Here is a 24,641-nt window from a genome sequence, read left to right on the forward strand (position 1 = left end):
TTTCAAGAATAACCATACAAATGGTTCACTATTGGTAGGGAAGTAGAATTATGGCAGCCCCTCTGGAAGGCAGTGTGGTGGTTTCTCAGGAAGCTAAGTACAGAACTGCCATATTATCTAGCAATCATGCTACTAGGTATGTACTCGGAGGAACTGAAGGCAGGGACATGAATAGACATTTGCACACCAAATGAATATGGTGGCATTATTCACAATTGCCAATGAATGGAGGTGGCCCAAGGGTCCAGCAACTGATGAGCAGAAGGGCGAACTGTGGTAGATACACACAATGGAATACTGTGCTGATACAGAAAGAAGGAATGAAGTTGCGAGGCATGCAATGAGTTGAATGAACCTTGCAGACATTATGGTAAGTGAAATAACCCAGAAACAAAAGGACAGATATTGTATGGCCTCACTAATATGAACTAACTATAATGAACAAACTCTGAGATTTAAGTTGAAAGCATAGGTTATCAGAAGATAGAAAGAGGGCAGAGATTGCGCAATCAACGCTTAAGTAGTACAGCGTGTTCAACAGGTTGATTGTAAAGGTTTGGAAATGGATAGCACAATACTGTGCGATGGTAACACAATACTGTGTGATGGTAGCACAATATTGTAAGTGTACTTAAAGCTGACTGTGAGTATGTTTGAAAACAGTAAAGCTAGAGTCATGTATGTCACCAGAGGGTAAGCTAGAAGATAAAAACTGGGAATGTATAACTTAGCAAAACCTTGACTGGACAATGATGGTATTAATTGTATAAATATATGAAAATTCTTAAATGAACTAGAAGAAATGTACATCATTATCACAAGGTGTCAATAATAGGGTGGTATATGGGAAAAATACAATTAATGTAAACTAAGGTCTATAGTTAACAGTAACATTGTAATATTCTTGCTTTAATGGTAACAAAGACACTATACCAAAGCTAAATGTCAATAATAGGGGGATATAAGGGATATGGGATTTTTTCTCTTTGGAAAAAATGAGAATGTTCTCATATTAACTCTAGTGGTGAAAGCATAACTATGTGATTATACCAAAAGCCATTAACTGTTCACTTAGGATAGACTGTATAGTATGTGAATAAAACTGTTAAAAAAAAAATAGGGGAGGATAAGGGGTATGGGATGTTCTGGTTTTCTTTTTTCTTTTTATTTCTTTTTTTCTGGAGTAATGAAAATGTTCTAAAATTGTGGTGATGAATGCACATATATATGCTGATATTGTGAGTCACTGTTACTTTGGATAGAGTGTATGGTATGTGAATATATCTCAATAAAATTGCATTTAAAAAAAGCCATCCTGTATTTGAACACTCTATAATAAACTGCTTTTCTGATGCTGTGTATTACTAAACAGATTTTAGTATGGAAACGTATTTCTTCTGCTTGTTATATCTGTTGTGGTGGTTGTGGTAAGGGCTTTGCATCACTGGTTAAAAAAAATAAGATTAGAAAACTGCAGTAAAGAAGTCATCAAATTACTACTCTGATAATCTTCTCTAACTCAATTTATCAACATGCTAATTTAAATTAAACATATTTTCCACAATGGTAAAAACTCAAGACCATTTAGGACATAATTTCTCTACTTCAGATTGATGTCTTTAAATGGGGGCCTTGCAAATTTGGTAGCAATCAGAAGTTTGTAAGAAAAAAGTCCTTCTATATAAACCTTTCTAACATGAAACTGAGACAAGCAGAATTCCTTTACTTGAAAGTTATGAAACTTTCCTTTTACACAATGATTGATGTATAAGTTTATAATAGTCTGTTCTAACTATTAGAATCTGATTACTTTTAAAAATATATGTTGGTATGCAAAATTTCTGAGTTTTTATTCTAAGAAAAGAGACTGCACAGAAAGGATGGAACAATAGTATGGAAACTTAACCGTCCTCTCCAACTGGATTCTTTATTGCAGACTTATTGCTTCCATGTGTCTAAAAAAAAAACAAAAAACAAAAAACAACAAAACAACAAAAAAACAAAAAAACAAAACCTTAAAGCCATCCACAATCCCTAAAATTTCTGGCATGCATATGAAGAGCACTGAATCCAGAAAAAAAAAAGAAATTATTATTATTTTTTTTAATTATCACACAATCCTATCAGAGTCAAGATTTACTTAATCATTATGGGAACGTGTTGCAAATTAATAATAAAGATTGGGTCCCACAATGCCAAAGAATTTATGATATTTAAAGCTGTTAAAATCGGACACATTTCTTGGTCTTAATATTTAAATAAATAATGCCTATTTTGAATATTATATTCTAGAACATATAATTTGAGGGAATATTAAAATGTATGAAGTTAACACTTTTTTGCACATTAAAAAGCTATGATTACAAAGGCTGATGAATACAAACACCACATAAAATTAACTCATTTAATTTTCTGAAACATCAAAATGTTCATGCAAACTACACAATTAAAAGATCAATGAATCACCTAAAGTGCTGTCTTCACTCTTTTCCACAAAACAGTGGGTACAGTGCATGACTCCCTGAAAGAAGCACACGACCAAGTTTTGGTGTGGGTCAAATGAAAGAAAAGAAGGAAAAACTTCCCTCACCCCAAAGTGAGAACAGATGGGAAAGCAAAATTAGATGGGAAGAGACAGTGAAACTTTGGATGACTGATGGAGAAATCTTCTCCAGAGGGGGACCAAATATACCAGACCTCAGCTTGTTCTGCCTCCTTTACCTTCCAAATTAAATCCAATAAGAATTCAAGCAGTTCTTAGATAAGAGGCACTGTTTTTTATTTTCATAAGCATTTATTTCTATAAATTTTATGAAAATAAAATAACTACAAGTAAAAAAATTACATCTAATATAAATAGTAGTCTCCTGATCACTTTTGATAGTTTAAGACTTCAAACTAAGACTGTTAAAAATAATTTTTTTAAATAATAAAATAAACGACTTTCTGAAAACAGTCAGGCATGAATAAACTTAAAATGTGGACACTGAACCCTCTTCGAATGATGGGTGAGCCATCTGCCATAAATTAAAGTTACATAAATAAATGATGAATACATTTTATATTCATTTTTTTAGTTATCTGTATAAGGAAAGATAATCTTTTCACAGTAATGTCAGTAACTCTTCCCATACCTAGCAAAAAATAAAAATTATTTTATTTGAAATGCAGTTTTATATAGCATGATATGATTTTTCTATTTAAAAATGCCAACTATAAACTTAAAAGAAAATTCTCTATAGTGAAGTAATCTCTTAAGTATTTTTTTATTTTTAATAGGGGTAACATTTTCAAATTTGAATAAAAGAGAAAAGGGAGTTCTCAGATTTGAATGTATTTAAAAAGAAGAATTTTGTTGTAAATCAATCTCTTAAAATATTATTTTAAGAGCAATTTTGTAGGATTAACCATGAGCTTTTAAAAGATTACTAGATATCCTCTACAAAATACCATTTGTAGATCATATTTTTTTCACATACAATTTACATTTGCCATTGTGAAAATGAGAATAAGTTAATATTTAATTAGCAGTACTCATTTTCAGAGCACTCATTCATAATTTCAAGCTTCTTTTCCAAGAAGACAATGAAAAATTCTCCATGTACATTAAGTTTCTCCTGCTGTTCCATAAGGCTGACTTTCAAATCTTAAACCCATTTTATCTTGTTTAACCTTACAAAGTATACACAACAAAAAACAACATAGAAAAATGAATTGTGCCAACTGGTGAAAGCAACTGCACCTCACACTTAATTGATCTTACTTTAAACAACCCAAGGCACTGGTAATATGATACAGATTTCATTTGTAATGGAACAATGCCTTCCACAGAAAAGATGCTCATCGTAGACCATCGTATTTAGTTGAAATGCACACTAAACAATTACTGAAAAGTATATTTTTTTATTCTCTAAATTATATGCAAACATTGCTACTTTAAAGGAAAGAAATATCTCTGAAGGTGTCTAGTTTTTATCTTTTTTCTCCCTTATCAATATATAAAAGCCATAAGAGGCAAATATTTGGGGATACTCTGATTTAATCTTATAAAAATTCTTTTTCCAGCATTTTTCCTGTGTGCAATTAAAAGATGAATTATGCCAAAACAACTGTACATTTTCAAATACATCCTCACATTAATGAAGACTAACTCTACTTCCTTAAATATTAAATTCAGATCCCCCTACAAATTTTACAGCATTGCTGTAATTTATTTTGTATTTAGTTAGTTGAATGATTTTTAACATATGGGAAACAGAACATTTCATAATGACTTCAAAACTCTCATCTTCCTCTTTTCAGGGAGATGGGGAGACCTTTGAATAAGGATACATACAGACACACACACACTCAACATTTACTTAAGATTCTTGCCCTGGTCCTGGATCTTCTAGTATCGCTATAAACCGAATAAGACACAAGCATTCTGGATGTCAAGCACTCATCTGTAAAATGAATATGGTTGATTTAGGCCTATATTTTTCAAACTATGAATTAAAGACCTCTAACAATCTAGGGGTATATTCTTGGGAGTCTGAGAGCACTATAAGGTATGTGGTTTTGTTTCAATATATTCATATTTCTGTCATCAATATGATATTCTGGTTAATCTCACAGATAACTTTCAGCAAAAATTATTATCACATAACTTCAGGAACTGATTTTGAGACTATGTTTATGATCTTGTTGGTGTTGACTATTTATAGTGACTGTGTTTAACTCCAAATCCAGTGTTTCTCCAAATGGAATTCAAAGATATATTCCTGGGATCTGAGAGGTTTTACCATTAACATGAGTCCGCGTATTATTCCAGAACAAGAGACACTAGATTATGTAATTTTTCTAATTCTTTTCCAATCTGATAAATATGTTATATCTTATTGCTGTCTGCTAATAATTTATGGATAACAATTTTTAAAAGCACACTTAAAGAAAGTAGACTTGGCTAGGGGGGTTATAATTTCTATTTCTAACTAGGCTCTACCTGTTCTCCTTTTACATATAAATACAAATAAAATTTTGAGATTAACAATATAACATTCAGTAGGCAGAATGAAACACAGCTGTCAAAAGTTTTTATTAGCAATAGTCACTATCATTTCAAACGGCTTAGTGGACTAAACATTAATGAGGAGAAAAAATCCAGTTTCTTTTACCAGTTTTGCCTCTCACTTGAAATACAATTTTGGTAAGAGAACAATTCCTTATACTTGGTTTCATTCTTGCAACCCTCATTTTTTTGCAAATTTAGTTCATTATGCCACTCAATGAAAAAAATGCATGACAAATGCCATGTACTCATGTTATCTAATGTTAAGCATTATGGTTCACATTTTAAATTATATAATAAGAGGAAAACAAAAATCTACAAACCCCAGATATTTTCTTTAATTTTGTGTGTGTGTGTATATACATATATATAATATGCAAAAATAACAGTATAATTTTGCCTTTGACTGACTGTAATTATGGATTATTTCAATGTAATTTTAAAAACATTTATATTTGAATTTGTTTCATCTAACTTAAAAATATTTTTAATTTTGTTAATTAGTACTTAAAGATATCTTATTGGTAGTAATCATTTTTTATTAGTTAAAAGTTTAAAACTGAAAACCTATCATTACTAAAATATCACATTTTTATATCTAGTTATTAAACAATACACTCTTTTTTTCAAAGAATGTTACAGGTTACAGTTCCACAGCTTCACTTATTTCCTTATAATGAAACATAACAAATACACAAAAAGGTAATATCTTTCCAAATATGACTTAATAAGCAGATATATAGGAAGTTTCCAAAGTTGTTATGAGTTATAGTACCATAGTTTCAATTATTTCCTTATTGTGAAATATAACAAATATTCAAAAAGGTATAGCTTTTAATTACAATTTAACAAGTAGCTACAGAACAAATTTCAAAGGATGCTATGTGTTACAGTTCCACTAGCTCAATTCTCTCCTTCTAGAGATTCTAATACCCTAGCAACTATAAATATACACTCTTAAAAGGAATTCTCTACTTATACAGTATCCTAGCAACAAAGGCATTTTTACACTAATAAAGAGAAGTAAAATGTTTATAAAACCGCCAAGATGTGCTGAACATAAAATAATTATACCATTTCAGTAGCCTAAATTAGAAATGCATATACTATACACTCAAAATATAGTTATTCAATTTTTAATTTAAAAATAAGAAAACATGAAACTCTCCTAAATTATGTTATTCATATCTGTGATACAAATGTGAATAAAAGTTTTAAATAGAATCCTACAGAAAAAAGGTGTACAAAATTTTTTCCTGATGTGGCATCTTGAGTGAACACTTTTAAAAAGAAATAAGTTTTTAAATTATTTCTAAACCATTACCAATAGCATAAGATAGTTGGGTTAAACTATTAGATGAAATTACTGATTTTTAAGTTATATGCATTTCCAAAAAGTGCATACTTTTATATACTTTGATAAGTATTTTTTTTCTCCTGGAAAACACATGTGCAATTGTTTTAGAATTAGAACATATTAGAATAAGCGCCAAAAAGTTACTCAACCTGAATTGTAGAGCTGATCTCCGATGCAAAGCCGCCTGTCAAGGGAGCCTCATGACTGATCAGCAGTCGCCCTGTTTTGATCACAGACTGAAAAAGAAAAGGAAAACCTGATTTGGAAGAGTATACATATTTCAAGTATCTGATGGTAGTTTTAATTCAATAATAAAAATAAATTATTTATATTCAATAAACAATATAAAAATCAGCAATTACATTTTATGCCAAAAAAGTTACAACTCCCATTCAACTAGACAGTTATCTGATTTTGGCACTATTATAGATTTTTTCAATGTATCTTATAATCCAAGTGCAAAAGAAAAAAAAAGATTTGTAATTCTATGTATGTCATTAAAAATGCATTGCCCATTATTATAAAATTTTTTGTTATAAGCTCAATTACAGTATTTCAGATTTTCATATCTCGATATCAATTTTTCTTTTTTCTTCATATTACTTCAAGAATGAAAGTGCTTTTTGTTTGCATATAAATAACAACATTCTTAGAAAATACAGTTTTATGGAGAAGGAAACCACAAAAATAGCATGCAAAAGCTTTAACAAATGGAAAGCTCAAGCTACTAGATATTTGAGGAAACATAGCAGTAGGAAATCATTACAAAAATAAAAGGGTTATAGCCCTCTTTGTTCATGTGCACTAAAACCCTTTTAATGACCACAATTCCATCTTAATGTAGAAAATGTCACAAACAATAAGGATGCATTCTCAACAGCTGCTCACGGTTCATACTGTGAATCATATACTCTGTACAATAATAAATCAAAATGTATAGCTATGATATCATAGCAGTATGCCAGCTGTATTGGGAGGTTAAAAAAATATTAAAAATCAACAGCAAGTTGTTGCTTAAAATATCTTGAACAATTACCAAAGTACCAAAGAGAAGTGGAATTTTTAACAATTTAATATCACGTTTCTTGAATTCTGTTACTATTCTATGATTATGAAGTAAAATCTTCCAAGCAAAAATGTGTATACAAATGGAAAGATTTCCTTCATTCTAGGCAATTATAGTTTAGAATTTAAAAACATGCAGCAGATTCAGCCAGCAGATACTAAATCTCAAGATATGCCCATAGCCATAACAAAAATAAGCTACTATATCTACTACGTAAATGGTGACTGAAGTACATAACAATTTAATGAACACCTTAATGAAATCCTCTGCCCTACCACCTCACCAATGAAATGCTAACCTTGGAATATTGGTATTTAGCATTTTGTGACTGTGATTAATTATAATATTTGTGAAAACCATAAATTAAATATTAACGTATCCAAATAAAAATATAAAAAGACAAAAATACTCCACAATAATTAAAAAACAAACATATTTTAAAACTATTCCTGAAAAGATGTCCTGACTTTGAGGACCACCAGTTAAAAAAACAGATTTGACAATCAGACCTTCCTTGCAGCTCTGAAACCTCTGCCAATGCACAAGTGTTTAAAAGATGTCATAGCCAAAATCCATTTAATCTAGGTAGTGTATCCTTAATTTCTAATAGGTATAAATGAGAAACTTCTATTAAAATGCTGCTGGTTACCTTAAAACCCTACACAACAGAATTGGTTCCTTTTATCTGAACTGAGGCCCATTCAAGATCAAATGCCAAACTTCAGAATGACCCTAGAAGGCCAACAAGCAAGCAGGGCACCCAGTCTACGCTTCCTTTGGCCTGTCAAGTATAGTGGGGAAACTAGGCACAGATGTACCCAGGACAAAATCATCCAGGCCTTTGGGGTTCATGCAATATGATGTGTAGGCAGATGAAATCCAGGGACACTGAGTGTCCTTCAGCAGAGGAATGACTAAATAAACTAAGGCACATTAATACAATAGAGTATTACACAGCCATGAAAAAGACTGGGGAAGACAACTGTGCGCACGCGCGCGCGCGCACACACACACACACACACAAATATACTGAAACGGAAAGATGTCCATGTTAAGTCAATTGGATGTAAAAGCAAGTTACAGACCAACATTAACCTCATTTTTCTTAAAAACAACAACTACAGCAGTGGAGACACCAATAAACCCAACTATACAAAGTGAGTGTGTAAACATCTTGAACATTTCATTGCAAGCTATCAAAAATCGTTTCTCCTGAGGAATGACAGAAAAAAAAATGTGTAGGGAGGGGACTTTTACTTTTTACTTCATGTATTTACATTATTGAAAGAATTCTGAAAGTCTAAAATAAATAAAAATAAGGTGAAGGCCCTTGAATTAAATTAATGCTGAAGGTAATAAATAAATATTATGTTCAGTCATAATCTCCTCAAAAAGTGTAATGGAAAGTCTATGATTTCTAAGGACTAGCTTCAGTTACAAGGAATGTTGAAATCCCAACTCCAGCAGCAAATAGGTACAAGTTAAAAATATGGGGAGCCAATCTTCCTGACTGACTGACTGTGCAATCTGCTGCATATCAGCATAACATTCAGCTTATCATTTGACCCTCAGGCTATCAGATACAAAACAGAACAGAAATAAACTATTGGTATCAGAGGTCACGTTTCTCAATACCTCATACTCTGTTGTGTGTTATGTAAATATGTGTGTAATCAGATGAGGAGCTATACTGATAGATGCGGAAGTAATTCCAGCAGTTTCAAAAACACCAAGAGATATAGGGTATGAAACAGCAGAAAATAATAATGCTTTGAATTTGTGGAAATTGCCACTCTATATAAACCAGAAAAAAAGGAGACAGTGCAGCAAGAAGAGAGGAGTCAGAAATGATGATCATAATCATAAATAATAATTGTCACAGTGGATACTATTTACTAGGCACTAAACTGAGCATTCATTGCCTCAATTAGGAAAGCATCTAAGATTCATTTTTGCTTCTTGAAATCATCTTTGATATATGAGAAGAATTAAAATGTATTAAAGAAAGTTGTGTAAAAATTCTGAAAATACTAAAATTTAGAGGGAACATGTTTTCAAAGTCAGACTCTCAAAAAGATTTAGTATATATTATCGAAGATTGAGCCCATTAGTATAGTTCAATCAGTTTGCAAGGTATAACAGAAATTCAATTCAGTACATGCTTTCTATCATTTATAATTTTAATTTACTAAAATTCATGAAGAATACTTCTATTCTGTTTTTAGAAATTAACACCTTGTTAATAATGTGATAATGAGATCATTACAAATCCGTTAAACCTAAGAAAGCTGTTACACTTTTAATTCTTTGTGATTCGTTAGATATTCTGGTTAAACTATTTGTTTTCAACTTTAACAGGCATTTAATTTCCATACGTTTAGGAAAAATCATATACAACCACAGGGAAATTTCTCTAACCATATTTAATATTTTGATGTACTTATTAAAAATTAATATTGTATTTTGCAATGGAGGCATCCATTAACCTTTTAAAAACAACCATAGGTACAAATACTAATAATAATTCAAAATTTATTTTCTTCAGAGACAAATGACAAAGTTTTCAAGTTTTCTTCTGAGATAAACATACTTCTCTATCTGAAAACATTTTAAAAGGGTTTAAATGACTTTTCAATATGAAAACTAAACCTAGCAAAGCCACGTAAGGCTGGATTTTCCACTATCTGCTTCTTCAACTATTCACCACTGAGAACTATTCCTGGATTTTGGCTAATGCACCTGGAGCACCAATGAGTTAGAGGTGACAAATAGCATCAGGGTAAGCTGAGCCAATTAAAAATTAGGGCTATGAATAACTATTCTCTCTGTCCTCTACACAAAACTAAAGGACTCTAGAAGATTTGTCAAGAAGATTGAAAAACAGTCTTGAAGGGCTAGATGTTAAACTAGTCTGCTAGCGCTGGTCTGCTCTGGATTTTTGTCATATATTCTCACTCTTTCTTACCATTTTTCTTAGTGGTCCCCTCCACAAAGCCTCCTCCTTTCATAAGATAAGTGATCAAAATCCCAACACTGAACATATGACACTGACAAAATCACACAGATTATGATGTCACTGTTATGACATGTACCTTGAGGAAAACTCTTTCCTTGTTTGACCACTCCATGACATTGCCCTATTGTCTATCTACCATGCAGATGTCTTTATAAATGGCCATAAATTAAAGTTATCTGTGCAGGAGACATAGCACAATGTAGTGAGCATGGTAGACACTCAAAAAAAGTTTATTTGATAAAAATCCATTAAAATAATTTATTTAATTAACTCTATTAAGCATGTCCCCCTTTAATTTATTTAGGCTACAGCTGTCTCAGAAAAATTCATTTTTGAGGACAGTACAAAACTATACTTCATCCACTCAGAATAAATTAATTATGAATAATAGACACCAAATTGATGACACTTTAACATACATTTAACACCAAGTTATCTATAGTATTAACACAGTACTCTGTTAAAATGACTGCACAGTCTTTGGCTGCCCAAACACTAGACATATGTTTTAGTGAATGCAGCTTTTAAAGACTTTAACACAATCCAACCAGGGAAACCGTTAAACTGTCATTCCTGGAGAAAATGATACAGACAGGCAGGCCATTAAGTTTACATATGCCTAAAAGTGCAACACTGACATTCAGAAAGCAAAAAACATAATACTTTTATTCCTTACTCAATATCTATAGCAGGGTTGTTTCCCTATAGAGCAATTCAACTTTACCAACACCAAGTTCAGCAGCCTATTCTGGCTGCCGATAAAGTAAGAAAGTAGCACTTTGGGTAGTCAATTTATAGCCCTTTCAATGTTTTCTATCTGAACATCAAGCTAACAAAGAGCTAAAGAAACATCAGAGTTGGCCCTTCCAGCTCCTTTTGAAATCAAAAGAACCTCATGTGTGCTTTTATGTGTGTGTGTGTGTGTGTGTGTGTGTGTGTGTGTGTGTGTATAAGCTGAACTAACAGTAAAATCTTAAGCCTTATTTCATGCATCAAGAACATAGTCATCAAAAACTATTTAAACAGCCTAAAATCATTAAGAACACAATTTTAATAAGCTTCAAATATTACTGCAAGTGAATTAGATATATTTTTGAAATATTTTCTTATTTAACGGCCAAATGCATTTGACAAGTTAGCCAGAAAATAACTAATAAATCATCACAGGCTAACAAATGTATTAATAACTGCCTAGCAAATGAACTTTGCACACAATTGTACTACTGCCTAATATTCCACTGGAGAAATACCAATACCAAAAGAGGAACAAGAGCAATGAGCTCCAGAGAAAGTTCTGAAAAGTTCATTTTGGCAAGGATGTTACTGACAGGATTACAAATATTTCAGTATTGTATGAAAGTAGTGTAAACTGAGAAAAACTAAATCCTCAGAGCTTCATCACCCCTATGGAAAAAGTTGGTAAAGAAGCAAGCAAAGCACAGAACACAAATAAATAAAGACAATAGTAGAAGAACAAGCAAATAATACTGACAAAAAACCAAAATATTTGAGAAATTTTCAGACATCCTCACTGGTTAATTCTTCCCTGAAGAACTAATAGTTATCAGTGCAAAACATTTTTCTGTTTTTATGTACACCTTTTTAAAATGTGTGATTATAATAATTATAGAAACACACAGAATATTTCCTTTCCTATTGACATAAGGTCACCATGATGACAAAGGTATTGGACTGGACTAATGGACATTTATTAGATATGTAGTTAAATGTGAGTAAATATGTAAATAAATGTATTTTTAAAGTCTTTTACAGTTTCCCATTTAGCTTAAACATGCAAAACAAAATCACCTCCAGTTAGCAACATAATTTTTTCCTGAAAAAATAATTTCTCAAAGACTGGAGTATCTTCTTCTCAGGTTGTTTTCAAATCTTCATCATTTATCACTATGCTATCATTTCTCAGCAGGATTTTACAGTATTTCTATAAACCACTCTATCAATATCTTTTTCTGAAAGGAAAAAATCATAACATCTCATTTGGATATCAATGCTATGAGCTTCCACAATGCAGAATTTTGGAAAACTGTTAGTAAGGAAACAAAATCAGGAAGCTGCATCTTCTACATCTTCTTAGGACCATTCTGGGCTCTTCTAGGCTCTTTTTGTTTTGTTTTGTTTTGTTTTTTGGCCTTTTCTATCGTAGGAAACATTTGGAAGTATCAGGTAATTAAAACCTTACAATAGGTATGCTTATGCTAATCTAATAAATGAAAAAGTGGGAACATAATGGCTATTATACAGTACTTGGCAAACTTAGAACCTGATCCAACAGTAGAGACTCCATCAGCAGTTTCATTCTGCTACATTTATTATTCATTAATTCAGGCAATTTACCTTTACTGAAATATAACTTTGTTACCATATGTAACATATACATCATGGGGGGAGAATGGTGGTAATTCACAGAAAACTCTTGATCCTAGTTTAACATCCAAGTTCTAATGATTGTGGATCACTGAAAAATTCCACAGAGATATTGCTTAAAGGTGCTTGATTGTATCTAATTTCTTAAACTGGTCTGTTTGGGTTGGAAATTTCAGAATATTTTATTCCACATGGAAAATATATAATCAAGACTCAATTGTTCACCATGTCCTCTTTCCTTGAAAGGCATTACACTCTGATTTCCTCATTATCCTACATTCTGACAATAGACACAATGACATTTTATCCTAAGATCACCAGTGTCATAGATCCTTTGCCAGATTGATTATCCAAAACAGCATGTCTCTCTTGAAAATTCTTCAATAGCAAATCGGCTAATCAGCATCTTAAAGATAATGTATAAAGGATAACAGCACCTGGATTACATTACCCATGGAGACAGGAACAACAGAGGCCAGTTACACTTCTAAGCCTCATATCTTTGCTCCATACTGTGCAAAAATTGGTACACAGGATAATAGCAACTAAGAAAGTATGAAACAGAATAAGCAGAAAATCACCTAAATCATCTTATTTGCTTATTTTAAGTAATTTCCCAATCAGCGTTTAATCTTGAATAAATTGCAAGAGTCACTGGGTCATGTCAAAAACAATTCCTTGAACCAAGTGCCAATCCTGAGAAACAAAGAATTAACCAAGATCCCTAAATGGGTTATAATGAGGATCGCCACAAAAGAAGGAAGGAAGGAAGGAATACAAAGATTGTTTTAAGTCATGATACATAACTAGAAATGACAGAATACTGGAATAAAAAATCAAGTTACATTTGGTTTTTTAAAAAAATTTGGAATTTTTAATTTCAACCCCTATGGTCTTTTACTAAAAAAAATTTGAAAAAATTACTTACGGCCTCTCAAGTTCAATTTATACATCTCCATTTAGAAAATTTTTCTCAAGTTTGGACAACAGAAGAAAATACTATGTCTGGTAATCATAACAGTTCTAAAGGGTAGAAACTGAAATCATTCCTTGTACTCCCAGCATACCAAGAATAATAAGAAAATGACTCAACCAAAACCAAAGATTATCAGCCTGTTGCATTTTACACTCCTTTGTTTTAAGCACGTATCAGGGGTACAATTTTCCTTAAAGCCAGCTGGTTTTCTGCCAAGGCAATACTTCTCTAAGGAATGATCAAACGTATTAACACTGCTACACTTTTACACCACCATGAAAAATGCTTTTATTTTTTAAAATCTGGATGAATTCTGTTGGAGTAAATGAATTTTTAGTCCATTACAAAACAAAAATCATGTGTAGTTCATAACATATGGGCAAGGCTTAAAATCTTTTGGGTCTTTTTTGGATATGACTCAAAAAAGTGTTATAACAAAAACCAAAAGGTGCTTCATCTGTTTCAACAAGAGCTGCACATATATTTTTTAGTATATACATCTAAAATAGCACACACAGAAATAAGGTACACATATTTTATACTCTCATTAAAACCAAGATAACTTAGAAGGAAAATATTTACATGGCAGGTGGATTTAGAAAGGAATCCTTTTAACAGAACATGGAAATATTTGTCTACCAAAAAAGCATTATTTGGTAGAGAAGTTGAGGGTCAAGGTCAAAAATGAAAGTATCAAAAATCATTATGAAGTGAATATTAATGAGAAATTAAGATGCAATAATAACAGTTGCCAAAAAATAAGATTCGATATTTTCAAATCAATTTACTATGTGGGTATAAGTCCCTTGTTTCAGGAAAACAACTCTGAAGTTTCTTTTCTTTGCAAACCACAAAAACATCAATAATCCATTTCTCTTTGATTTACAATTCTCTGTTTTGCAAACTTTTTATTGACAAGAGCTAATAAAACAGAGAAAGATGATACTGGCCATTATACCACAGAAAGTGAGGCATACCTACAAAAACTTATACTGTGAACAGTAAAGGAATTTTTTGAGGAGTGATCCAAAAAGATTTTGTATTTATTGACTTTTTTATAAGATAGTGGTCATTTTGCTCTACCTTCTATTTTACTTACTTTAAAAGAAAATGCAATTAGAAACAAACAAGAAAAAATGTTATATAACAAAGTTTCTAAAAATAATGAAGTGGCACTTTAACATTAAAGTCATGAAATAATTTAAATTTAAAATCTATCAAGGGTCTTGTAAAAACTTTCTTATTTTCTTACTGTGTAGTATAAATTGATACAGTCTAAGAAATATTTGGGAATATATTGATCAAAAGATACAAAATATTTAAATCCCTGGAATAAGTTCTGAGACTTTATTCTCACAAGAGAATCCAAAAGATGTAAAATACCAGCCTTGTAGTTCAAAGCAACCATGCGTGTGTGTATTTGTATAGGTACTACACAAATTCAAAAAGTTCAAAAAAGTATAAAACTGTTTTAGAGCCTGGGACTCACAATAAAGATCTGAAGATCATACTTGGCACACAGGCAATTTCTGTTTAAAAGGACTTTAGAAATACTGCATTTAAATGTCTTCCACAGCTACCACATGTGGCATTCTGTCAAAACCAGAGCTTCCCTAACCTCATTTCACCTGTCTATCCTCTGCAGGCTCCTGAGATTGTGACCCCTAGTTCAGAGTGCAGATAAGCAGGCAGAGAACCTGGTAGCGTAGCAGATACTACCTGTACAAAGAGCTCCTGTACTAGACAATCACACTGGGAGCTAGACAGGCTATTCTTCGGCTGAAAGTTTGAGGTGGTGATCCTGCCAGTGAACAAATGGAGAATCAAAGTGTACCAACCCCCACACTCTGGATATTGGCAAGTGAGTCTGGGCAATATGACATAACCTGGTTCAAAGATAAGTAAAGGAAGAAAAACACACAGCATGAAGCCTATGGAAAAAATGCTGAAAATTACCCTGATCATTCAAATGAAAAGCATACCCTCTAAAAATGATCAACTTGAGATCCAGAAGAAAATATTAAGCAACTATTTCATATACTCAACAGATTATAAAATGAAACCTCTGAAAAATAGGAATAGAAATTCTAAGGAGTGAAAAAGGATACAGATTAGACCTGAAAGTCTCACATGAGAATTAAATCTACACTAGTAAAACAAAAATCAATATAGGTGATTATTATCTTGCCATCTTCCCCTACTGTCTTTCCCCAGGCCTGTACAGTACTTCACATTTAGCAAACTTCAACACTATTTCCTGAATAAATGAGTACAGTATAAACTGGCTCAGCTGCAAATATCAGAAAACCACAGGGAGGTTTTCTGTCTGCACAAGCAGAACAGAAAGGCAAGGTCAGTAAAAAAGAGGTTTCTTCTCTCGTCTTCCCTGGCCGCAGAGTGGCAGTGAGGAGGCTTTCCCAATTCCACATTTCCCTTCTGACAGTAGAGGGACACTGCTAGAGAAGCATGGAGAGGCTTTCCTCTCTTTCTCCTTCCACTTACCCATTCCTGAAGTCCACCTGGGACCTGCTATTACCAGGAATGGGACTGGAGCCAACAGAAACAAGGGGGAGGAAGGGAGGGAGGTTCCTCTTCCCAGTCTGACAGCAACTTAAAAGGATGAGGTATAGAGATCAGAGACTGCCTGCTTTCCCTTAGCAAGGGTCCCAAAACAAATGGTTCAGGACTCCAGGAAGTAATGTGAACAACTGAGGCAATAAGAGGTGGTGGGTACCATGGAGAACTAGAGAACACAGTCTCTGACTAAAGGTGGTCAAATTATTATTATTGTTATTATTATCATTACTACTACTACTACTATTATTTTGAGTTGTGAAAACCAAGCAAAACATCTCTCTGAACTGGATTCTGCACAAGAATTTGGAACCTATACTCTAAGAAAACATCTTTCTGGCTAAAAAAGACGTTTTTCCCCCCAAATATCAAGATGCACTTTCTTCCGTGTTACCTTTACCCACAAAATTACACATTGAATTAGGCAGTCTTCCATTCTGGCCTTCCCAAACATTTTAAATATATTTACTAGTGCAAACATCCATTCCATTGTATAGTTATATATAGGAGATCATATCCATTGTTTCAAAAGGAAGACATTTGAGCCATTTCTTTACCATGTGTTTTTAAAACCCAGTAAAAACAATGAGCTATGAAAGATAATGTATAACTAAGTATTCAGTAATCCTGTTATGTTCCTAAATGACATAAGACAATTACAGTGTCTGAAATTCTAAATGTTCAGCAAAAGTAACACACTGTACTCCTGAAGCATTTACAGTCCTTACCAGGAGACCTCCAATGTGTTTATATACTTGGTGAAGAAGCGCAAGTCAGTTTCCACTTCTAAGAGACCCAATTATTTTTAGTCCCTCATAAGAGAAACAGTGTAACAGGAATATCTACAATAAATGAGATGCATTTTTATTGAATAATAAAGTTTGAATAATTTTATCAATAATTAAAATCTTTCTAGATATATTACATAAAAGTGAAACTATAGAATTCTTATTTATCATCCTCTATACACACGTTTCCCTATCACTACCACCGCCAGTTAAAAAAATGTAGTGTTAATTTTGGCCATGAGTATTGGAAGCTGGGCCAGGCCAATAGTGGCACAAGTGTCTACCAAAAACTGGTGTTGTCTGTCTGAATCACAAGGTATGAAGAGGAAACACAGAAAAGGTAAGGCCAACATTTTAAAGCAGAGAAAGTGAATGAGGGTAGCATCATGAAAGCAATCAGGTTTATTTCAGGACCCACACCAAAAAAGTGTTCTAAAATTTTCAGAAGGGGACTCCACCGTAAATAAATGGAGAACAGAATCAGAGTCAAACCCCCAACTCTGGATCCAAATGACAAGGATGAGATCACAAGGTTCTACTCACAGAGTTATGAACATGGGCTGAGGGTAGTGTATATTAATCGCTTCACCATCATCATCCCACAAGTCAGCAACCCCCTACTTGGCACATCTTTTAACCATATTAAAAAATAATGTGCAGATTTGGGTTGTGACATTTACTGGTCATAAATTTATTTATATTCAGTATAAAAACTGATGTTATCGAATATATCATACACTATTCCTTTAGTTCTGATGGTGATTAAGGTCAAGATTATTTCTGATAGAGAAGTATACTAGGGCTTTGTTATTCTTTAGACTACACACAATCCTTAAAATCTTTTAAGAAGTCACTCATAATCTCTATCTTCAAGAAAACTTACCAGCATTTCTCACATCTACTGTAAAAAATGTATGCTCTATAAAATATGTATTTTTGTGTTTACATACAATTTTTCACACTTTTTTATCTACACTATTTGAACTTCATGTATTTTAAAGCACAGCTTCAAATGGAACCAGGAAAGCTCCATGAGGCTGGAATATTAATGTAACCTTCACTATTATTGCTCCACAGCCCCACAGCTTCAATATGTGGGAGCATATCACTTTACACCAGGACAGCCAAATATAATTCTGAAATTGGAATATGGCTGGCTCTGCATGACTAACCCTGAAACCATAATATTGTAGCTGGCCTGGAGCAGTGAGTTATACTATCACTGAGCAAGGCAGCAGAGAGGAAGAGGTGGCTGGGGAAAGACACGCAACACATAAATCTGCAAATTCTCAATAAGCTACAGCCATCAAGAATACAGTATCCCATCTGGAAAATGTCAAAGGGCAGTTCTCTGAATAAATTAAGTGGTGAACGCAGTAATATTAATAAACACATCTAAGATTACCTTCAATACTGAATGATTTCCTCATCACTTTTAAAGCCTACAAGATAAAAAGCCAACTAGAAAATAAGATCAGAGAAGTAGCATCTAATTTGAAATGATTCATTTTATAGAGAGAACTCTAAAAAAGGACCAACGCTCAAACAGTAGTCACTAGCATAATTCTCCATTATTAAGAAATATGCATTGGTTTTGAAATAGAGACAATATACACAGTAAAACGTACATAGACACTAAGGGCACTAAAACTTGTATTAAAATAAAATCTAGCTTCTCCATGTACCAACTGTGTAAATAAATTAAATAACTTAAGTAAATTAACTTCTCTGAGTCTTAGTTTTCATTTGTAAAATGGGGATAATATCATCTATTTCCAAGATTAATGTGAAAATTACTGATTCTATATGTGATGTGCCTGACACCTAGGAGGTACTCACTAAACGATAGCTACCACCTTTAGTATTGTTATCATGATCAGTATCACCATCAAATTATTGAACCATAAACTTATAAATCAGAAAATTGGTCCTAAAAGGAGAGATCTCCCCAGCAAATGTTAGCAATGCAAACTTTAGGGACAAATAAATAATATTATATAGGTGTTAATAAAATTTGAGCCCCATCTACATTACATCTTTAGATTTGCATCTAAAAGATTCCAAGCACTCAATAAATGTCACTGAGCCTAATTTCTGTGAAGAACAATAGCAACGGCCCAGGGATGGGGCCCCAGGAGGCAGGAGTCATCAGAAAAGAGAGACTGCCTTTCTGGGAACCATCATCCAAAAGAATAATTTGGAAACTGTACTCACAGGTGCCCTTGTCCAATGTTTTTCAACCTTTTTGGAGGAAAAATTCTCAAAAATAACTTGGACTCAAATTATTCTTATGCTACTTAAATTTGCACAAACATGAAAGTATAACTCTTTAGGCTTATAATTCTTATACAACCATAAACATTTCTAAATACATATAAAAAACAAAACCAATAATATTCATTAACAATATTAATTAATGTCCTTGAGAGCCAAAACAAGGAGATAAGAGCAAAACTACCGATGCTGTTTTTAATACAGAGAAAGGTTGCCAAGTACACGGACAGTATTTGAACTAATCAAGTTTAGAGATCGTGGCCTGTGCAATACTGGGCATTTTCCATTCCTAGATGACTTGACAATAGCATACAATCTCCCACTCCCCTCCTTCCTGGGGATCTTTTATAGCAATAGCCTTATATTGAGAAAAAACACATGCAAATGAAGTAAATCATAATTAGAGGCAGAACAGGATAAAGTCTAATTAGCCCCAGCTTGGGAGAAAGATCTGGGGAAAGGTCATATGAAAGCAAAGAATATGATTTATATATTCATGTGTTAACTTAAGCTTGAGCAACAGAATGTCTGCGTTCTGCTAAACTGTTCCTTTTTCTACTAACTCTGGTCAAATAACATGTCCTGAAATGAATGAATGTTCACACTACTTCAAGCTGTTTGTTCTCCTCACCAGGGTCACTGCTTTAAGACATAACCCCCCAGCCAGGAACCTGAGCTAGGAAAAGGCAGATCGTCACTTTTTTGGTGCTTGAATGAGTCTCAGAGCAATCTAGGCAGCCTGCCCTTTGGACTGCTCTACTGACTCCTGTCTTCATGTCTATACATCAGACGCACCAAAAGAGCAATGTAGAGTGTGTTGTCAACATGCCACACGTTGACAGACACAGAGAAAAGGTGAGGAAGGGAGGAATAGCACAGATTTTAAACCCACAGAATTACAGGCTAGTGATGAAAGGATTTGATGATTTTCTCTGGGATCCTTCTAAACAAAGTAGGATGCATCTTAACTAATTGCCATGTTCTATATTTGCAATCAGAGTTTTACTGGTTTTCTTTGCATTTGACTAAACAAGTGCTAAAGTCCCTTTCAAGCTCCAAAACAAAAATGTGAATTCTTAGTTCAGCTCAGTGACCTTTTTTCCTTGGATGCCCGTACTATGGAAAGCTGACCAGAAACTGGTGAAAACTGAACCTATCACTGACCTTTTTTGAATGCTTCTGGAATTTTAGGTAGAAACAGAGCTCATAAGTCACCGTGTTTTGTTTCATTTCAGTTAAATGACCAAAAGGAAAAAGTCTGTGAAAAAAAGTAATGTATAAGACATATTATATACCCAGACATAAATGGGAAAACTTGGGAATAATAGAATTTAAGGGCAAAATTAAAATTCTTTAAATGTGCATTCCCTTACATAAAAAATTAATTCCCTGACTTAAAAGTTTTCTCATAAAAACAGAAAACTAGACATATTTGTTGCCTCACAGCAGATACTTACACTGTTATATCATATATACACAGTTTATAGTATGGTCTGTATAATGGGCATGCATATGCGTGCATGGTATCCACTGTGGTGTGTGTTAGTATGTAGAGAGAGAGAGAGAAAAAGAAATGAAAGAAAAGAGAAATTAGGATTTTAAGCTAAAAGTAGTGAATCCATCCAATGTAAGAACACAAGTTCCATGACAGAGCAACGTAGAGTGTGTTGTCAACATGCCACACGTTGAGAGACAAAGAAAAGGTGAGGAAGGGAGGATAGCACAGATTTTAAACCCACAGAATCACAGGCTAGTGATGAAAGGACGTTGACAAAGTTTAGTTTTTTAAAGGGAAGGATAACAAAGTTTTGTTGATGATTTTCTCTGGGATCCTTCTAAACAAAGAAGGATGCATCTTAACTAATTGCCATGTTCTATATTTGCAATCAGAGAACATAAGTTTTTCACTGCTGCATACCAGTATCTGGTATACTAGATAACCAATAACTCATTTGTTGAGGGAATGAACTTTACAATTTCTTCTCTTTTTAAAGTACTCACATGTAAATAATATAAAGAAAGATTGTGTGTGTGTATAAATAACTCTAATGGGAAAACTTTTTCTTAATAATGGAGGTATTCACATTTGTAAGCAATTATAGAAACTATAAAATTGCACCAGGAAACTCTACCAGATTTTAAAGTGAAACCATCCACCATAAGAATACATTTGCACACATCCTCTCCTGTTACCCAATAACTGTGTAATTAGAAGTCTCTATTTTGAACTATAGTGCTATTAAAAAGAAACATGTATTAAGAAACAACTACATTTATCATGGCTAAATATTCTTTACTATACCTTCTGCCTGACAAGTGAAGACGACAGAAGACATCAACCACAGTATATTTAGTTTAAACTGAAGCCTAAAATAAGAAGCTACCTGATTTCACAACCACAGAGAAAACTGCTACTAGGTTGAAATAAGGGAAGAGTTATCATGAGACTGTTTTCTTTCCAAATAAAAAACTAAATTATAAAAGGTGCTTTATTAAACACTGGCAATGTTATGAATTTAAATAAAAGTTTCCTTAGATAATCAAACAACACATACATTAAACAGAGGGGAAGTTAAATAACATGACTCATTTTTACCAATTTTTAATTTCATGTCAAAGCTTATTATCTGCTGCCAGTCTGATGTCCCAAAGGGAAATGAGTGGTTTCTCAATTCAAAGATAAGTATATTATAGAACCTCCAGCCTTTGAGGGGAAATAAGCAAAGGCAAATAGCGTCAGGGCACTAATCATTTCCTTGCAGGCAGATGGGCTACCAGAACCTAGCAGTCAAATTTCTGCCACTGACTTACTGTCTTATTAGTTTCCATAAACAACTTTAGTGACTAGGATAATATATTTGACATTTTTATGCACTTTACATTTTCTTTAATAAGAGGATTAATAAATATTATTAAATACAGTATTTGAAGCATATTCTTTATATTCCCGAGGCTGAGAGATTCCATAAGAAATGACAATACAATTCCAATTTGGGAAACTAAATTTCCATTGTTCTCTAATCAAATGGCGCCAATTCTATGGCTTGCAACCCTCTGTGTGATAAGACAGTGGTAAATCCTTCTATTTTTATAATCCTATAACATACAAAACTGATTAGTTTTCTCCACATTTACTTTTTCCCACTGCAAACTGTGAAGCAATGCCAAGTTCTTTAGTGATGATGCGTCTGAATTTTTGTACTTTTATTTTTTGTAAATCAAAGTATTTGAAAATTTATTATGAAAAAAATTTTTAGACATAGAAAATGGGAGCTGTTTGTTCTCATCAGGATCACTGCTTTAGGACATAACACCCAAGCCAGGAACCTGGGCTAGGAAAAGCACTCTTTTGGTGCTTGAATGAGTCTCAGAGCAATCTAGGCAGCTTGCCCTTTGGGCTGCTCTACTGGCTCCTGTCTTCATGCCTATATATCAGATGCACCAAAAGAGCAAAGTGGAGTGTGTAGGGCCACTATCAGTGGAAACAAAAGAATCAACTATGAAAACTCCTTCATAGAAGACTCATTTTTGGAAAACTGTAAAAGGATGGCTACTTTTAATAGGTTTTAAGACAAATAAAAGCAATTACTATGTTAAACTCCTCCCAAACAATTAAATATGGCACTTATCTCTCTTTCAAATTGCACTTTACAGAGGCACCATGGACTATGGCAAAAACCAATAATGTTCAAAACCAATATAAATAAAATATGTGAGCTCTGATTTTAAGAGGTTTACAACTTAGGAGGCTGTTTAATGTATTTTAAAAGGATCTAGGAAAAAACATACATGTAGTGAGCAGAGTTATTTTTAAACAAACAATAAACATTAAACAATTAAACATTAAACAATAAACATTGCTCTTCAAAATGTTTACCTAGCATTGTTCAAACAATAAATCTGTTTTAGATTCCTTGGCTGCTCAAGCAAATACCATGCAATGGGTTGGCTTAAACAATGGGAATTTGTTGGCTCACAGTTTTGTTTTTTTAATGCATTTTTTATTGTGAACTTTAACATGATAACTTCTGAAGTACGATTTAACAAGTAGAGAACAGATTTCAAATAATGTCATGGGTCATAGTTCCACAACTTCAGCTATTTCCATTATTGTAAAATATACATACAGAAAGGGGTTAATTTTCAATGTACAGCTTAACAGTTATATAGGTAATTTTGTTATGGGTTACAGTTCCACAGTTTCACTTCTTTCCTTGTTATGCAATATAGGGAATATACAGAAAGGTGAAGACTTTCAAATCACAATTCAGTGAGTAGCTAGAAAGCAAATTTCAAAGGAATTTCAAAGGGTACACTTCTGCCATGTCATTTACCTCCTTCCAGCTATTCCAACACCCAACATCTAAAAATACAAAAATTTTTACATAAAGTTTCAGTATTCATAGACCTTTGTTAAAAATTTTGTTTGTTGCTTCCCCTTCCTCTCACTTAATCTCCTTCTCCTTATTCAGGGGTGTCTAGGCAGTGACCACCCTAACTTCTTCATATTGAAAGGGGGTTGTTCTTAAAGAAGCTGTTGCTTCTGGGTTTTAGGAATTGCCTGGCATAGGAACACTGGTGGATTTAAGTTTCTGAGAGATAAAATGTAGTGAGTCCCAGCGTTCTTTTTTACTTTAATCATTCTTTTTCACTTTAATTGTTCTTTTTCACTTTAATTTTTATTCTTATTATTTGTGTGTGTGTGGTAATGAAAATGTCGAAGACTGGTTTTGGTGATGGGTGCACAGCTATGTGACGGTGCTGTGGACAACTGAATGTACACTTTGTTTTGTATGACTGCATGGTATGTGAATATATTTCAATAAAAATGAATTAAAAAAAACATAGTGAGTGAATATTTTATAGAATCTCAGTTAGGGACTTAGGTATTTGGGGACTACTTTTAGTAAGGGTATTCTGCCCACTTACATATATATATAGTCTTTAATATGTAATGGGTAGTTTTTTCATACCACTCTGTTGTTAACCCTCTACACCAGTGTCATATCTTCTAAGTATATCAAAGTATATCATGGTAACACATATTAGGTTTGTGGTGCTACTCTATGGGTTACATGCCTTTAAATAACATGTTTACCTTCAGTGCATCACCGATACTTATAATCCCATTAATGAACCATAGTTACACCTGACC

At 33.1% G+C, this 24,641-nt stretch overlaps 1 protein-coding gene across 4 annotated transcripts in view; it reads right to left on the reverse strand.

Annotated features, from left to right (window-relative positions):
- Positions 1-24,641, reverse strand: part of BCKDHB (branched chain keto acid dehydrogenase E1 subunit beta) — a 268,629-nt gene that overhangs the window by 62,049 nt on the left and 181,939 nt on the right. For 2 of the 4 annotated variants that reach the window (XM_037842956.1, XM_037842955.1), the window contains exon 9: positions 6,557-6,643. In XM_037842956.1, coding sequence (XP_037698884.1) covers positions 6,557-6,643 — 87 coding nt within the window. Of the gene's footprint in view, positions 1-6,555; positions 6,644-24,641 lie in introns of those variants that run through there. The other 2 variants (XR_005217874.1, XR_005217875.1) reach the window with 2 other exon arrangements.

The sequence above is a fragment of the Choloepus didactylus genome, chromosome 7, assembly GCF_015220235.1.
Source record: "Choloepus didactylus isolate mChoDid1 chromosome 7, mChoDid1.pri, whole genome shotgun sequence".
NCBI lineage: Eukaryota > Metazoa > Chordata > Mammalia > Pilosa > Megalonychidae > Choloepus > Choloepus didactylus.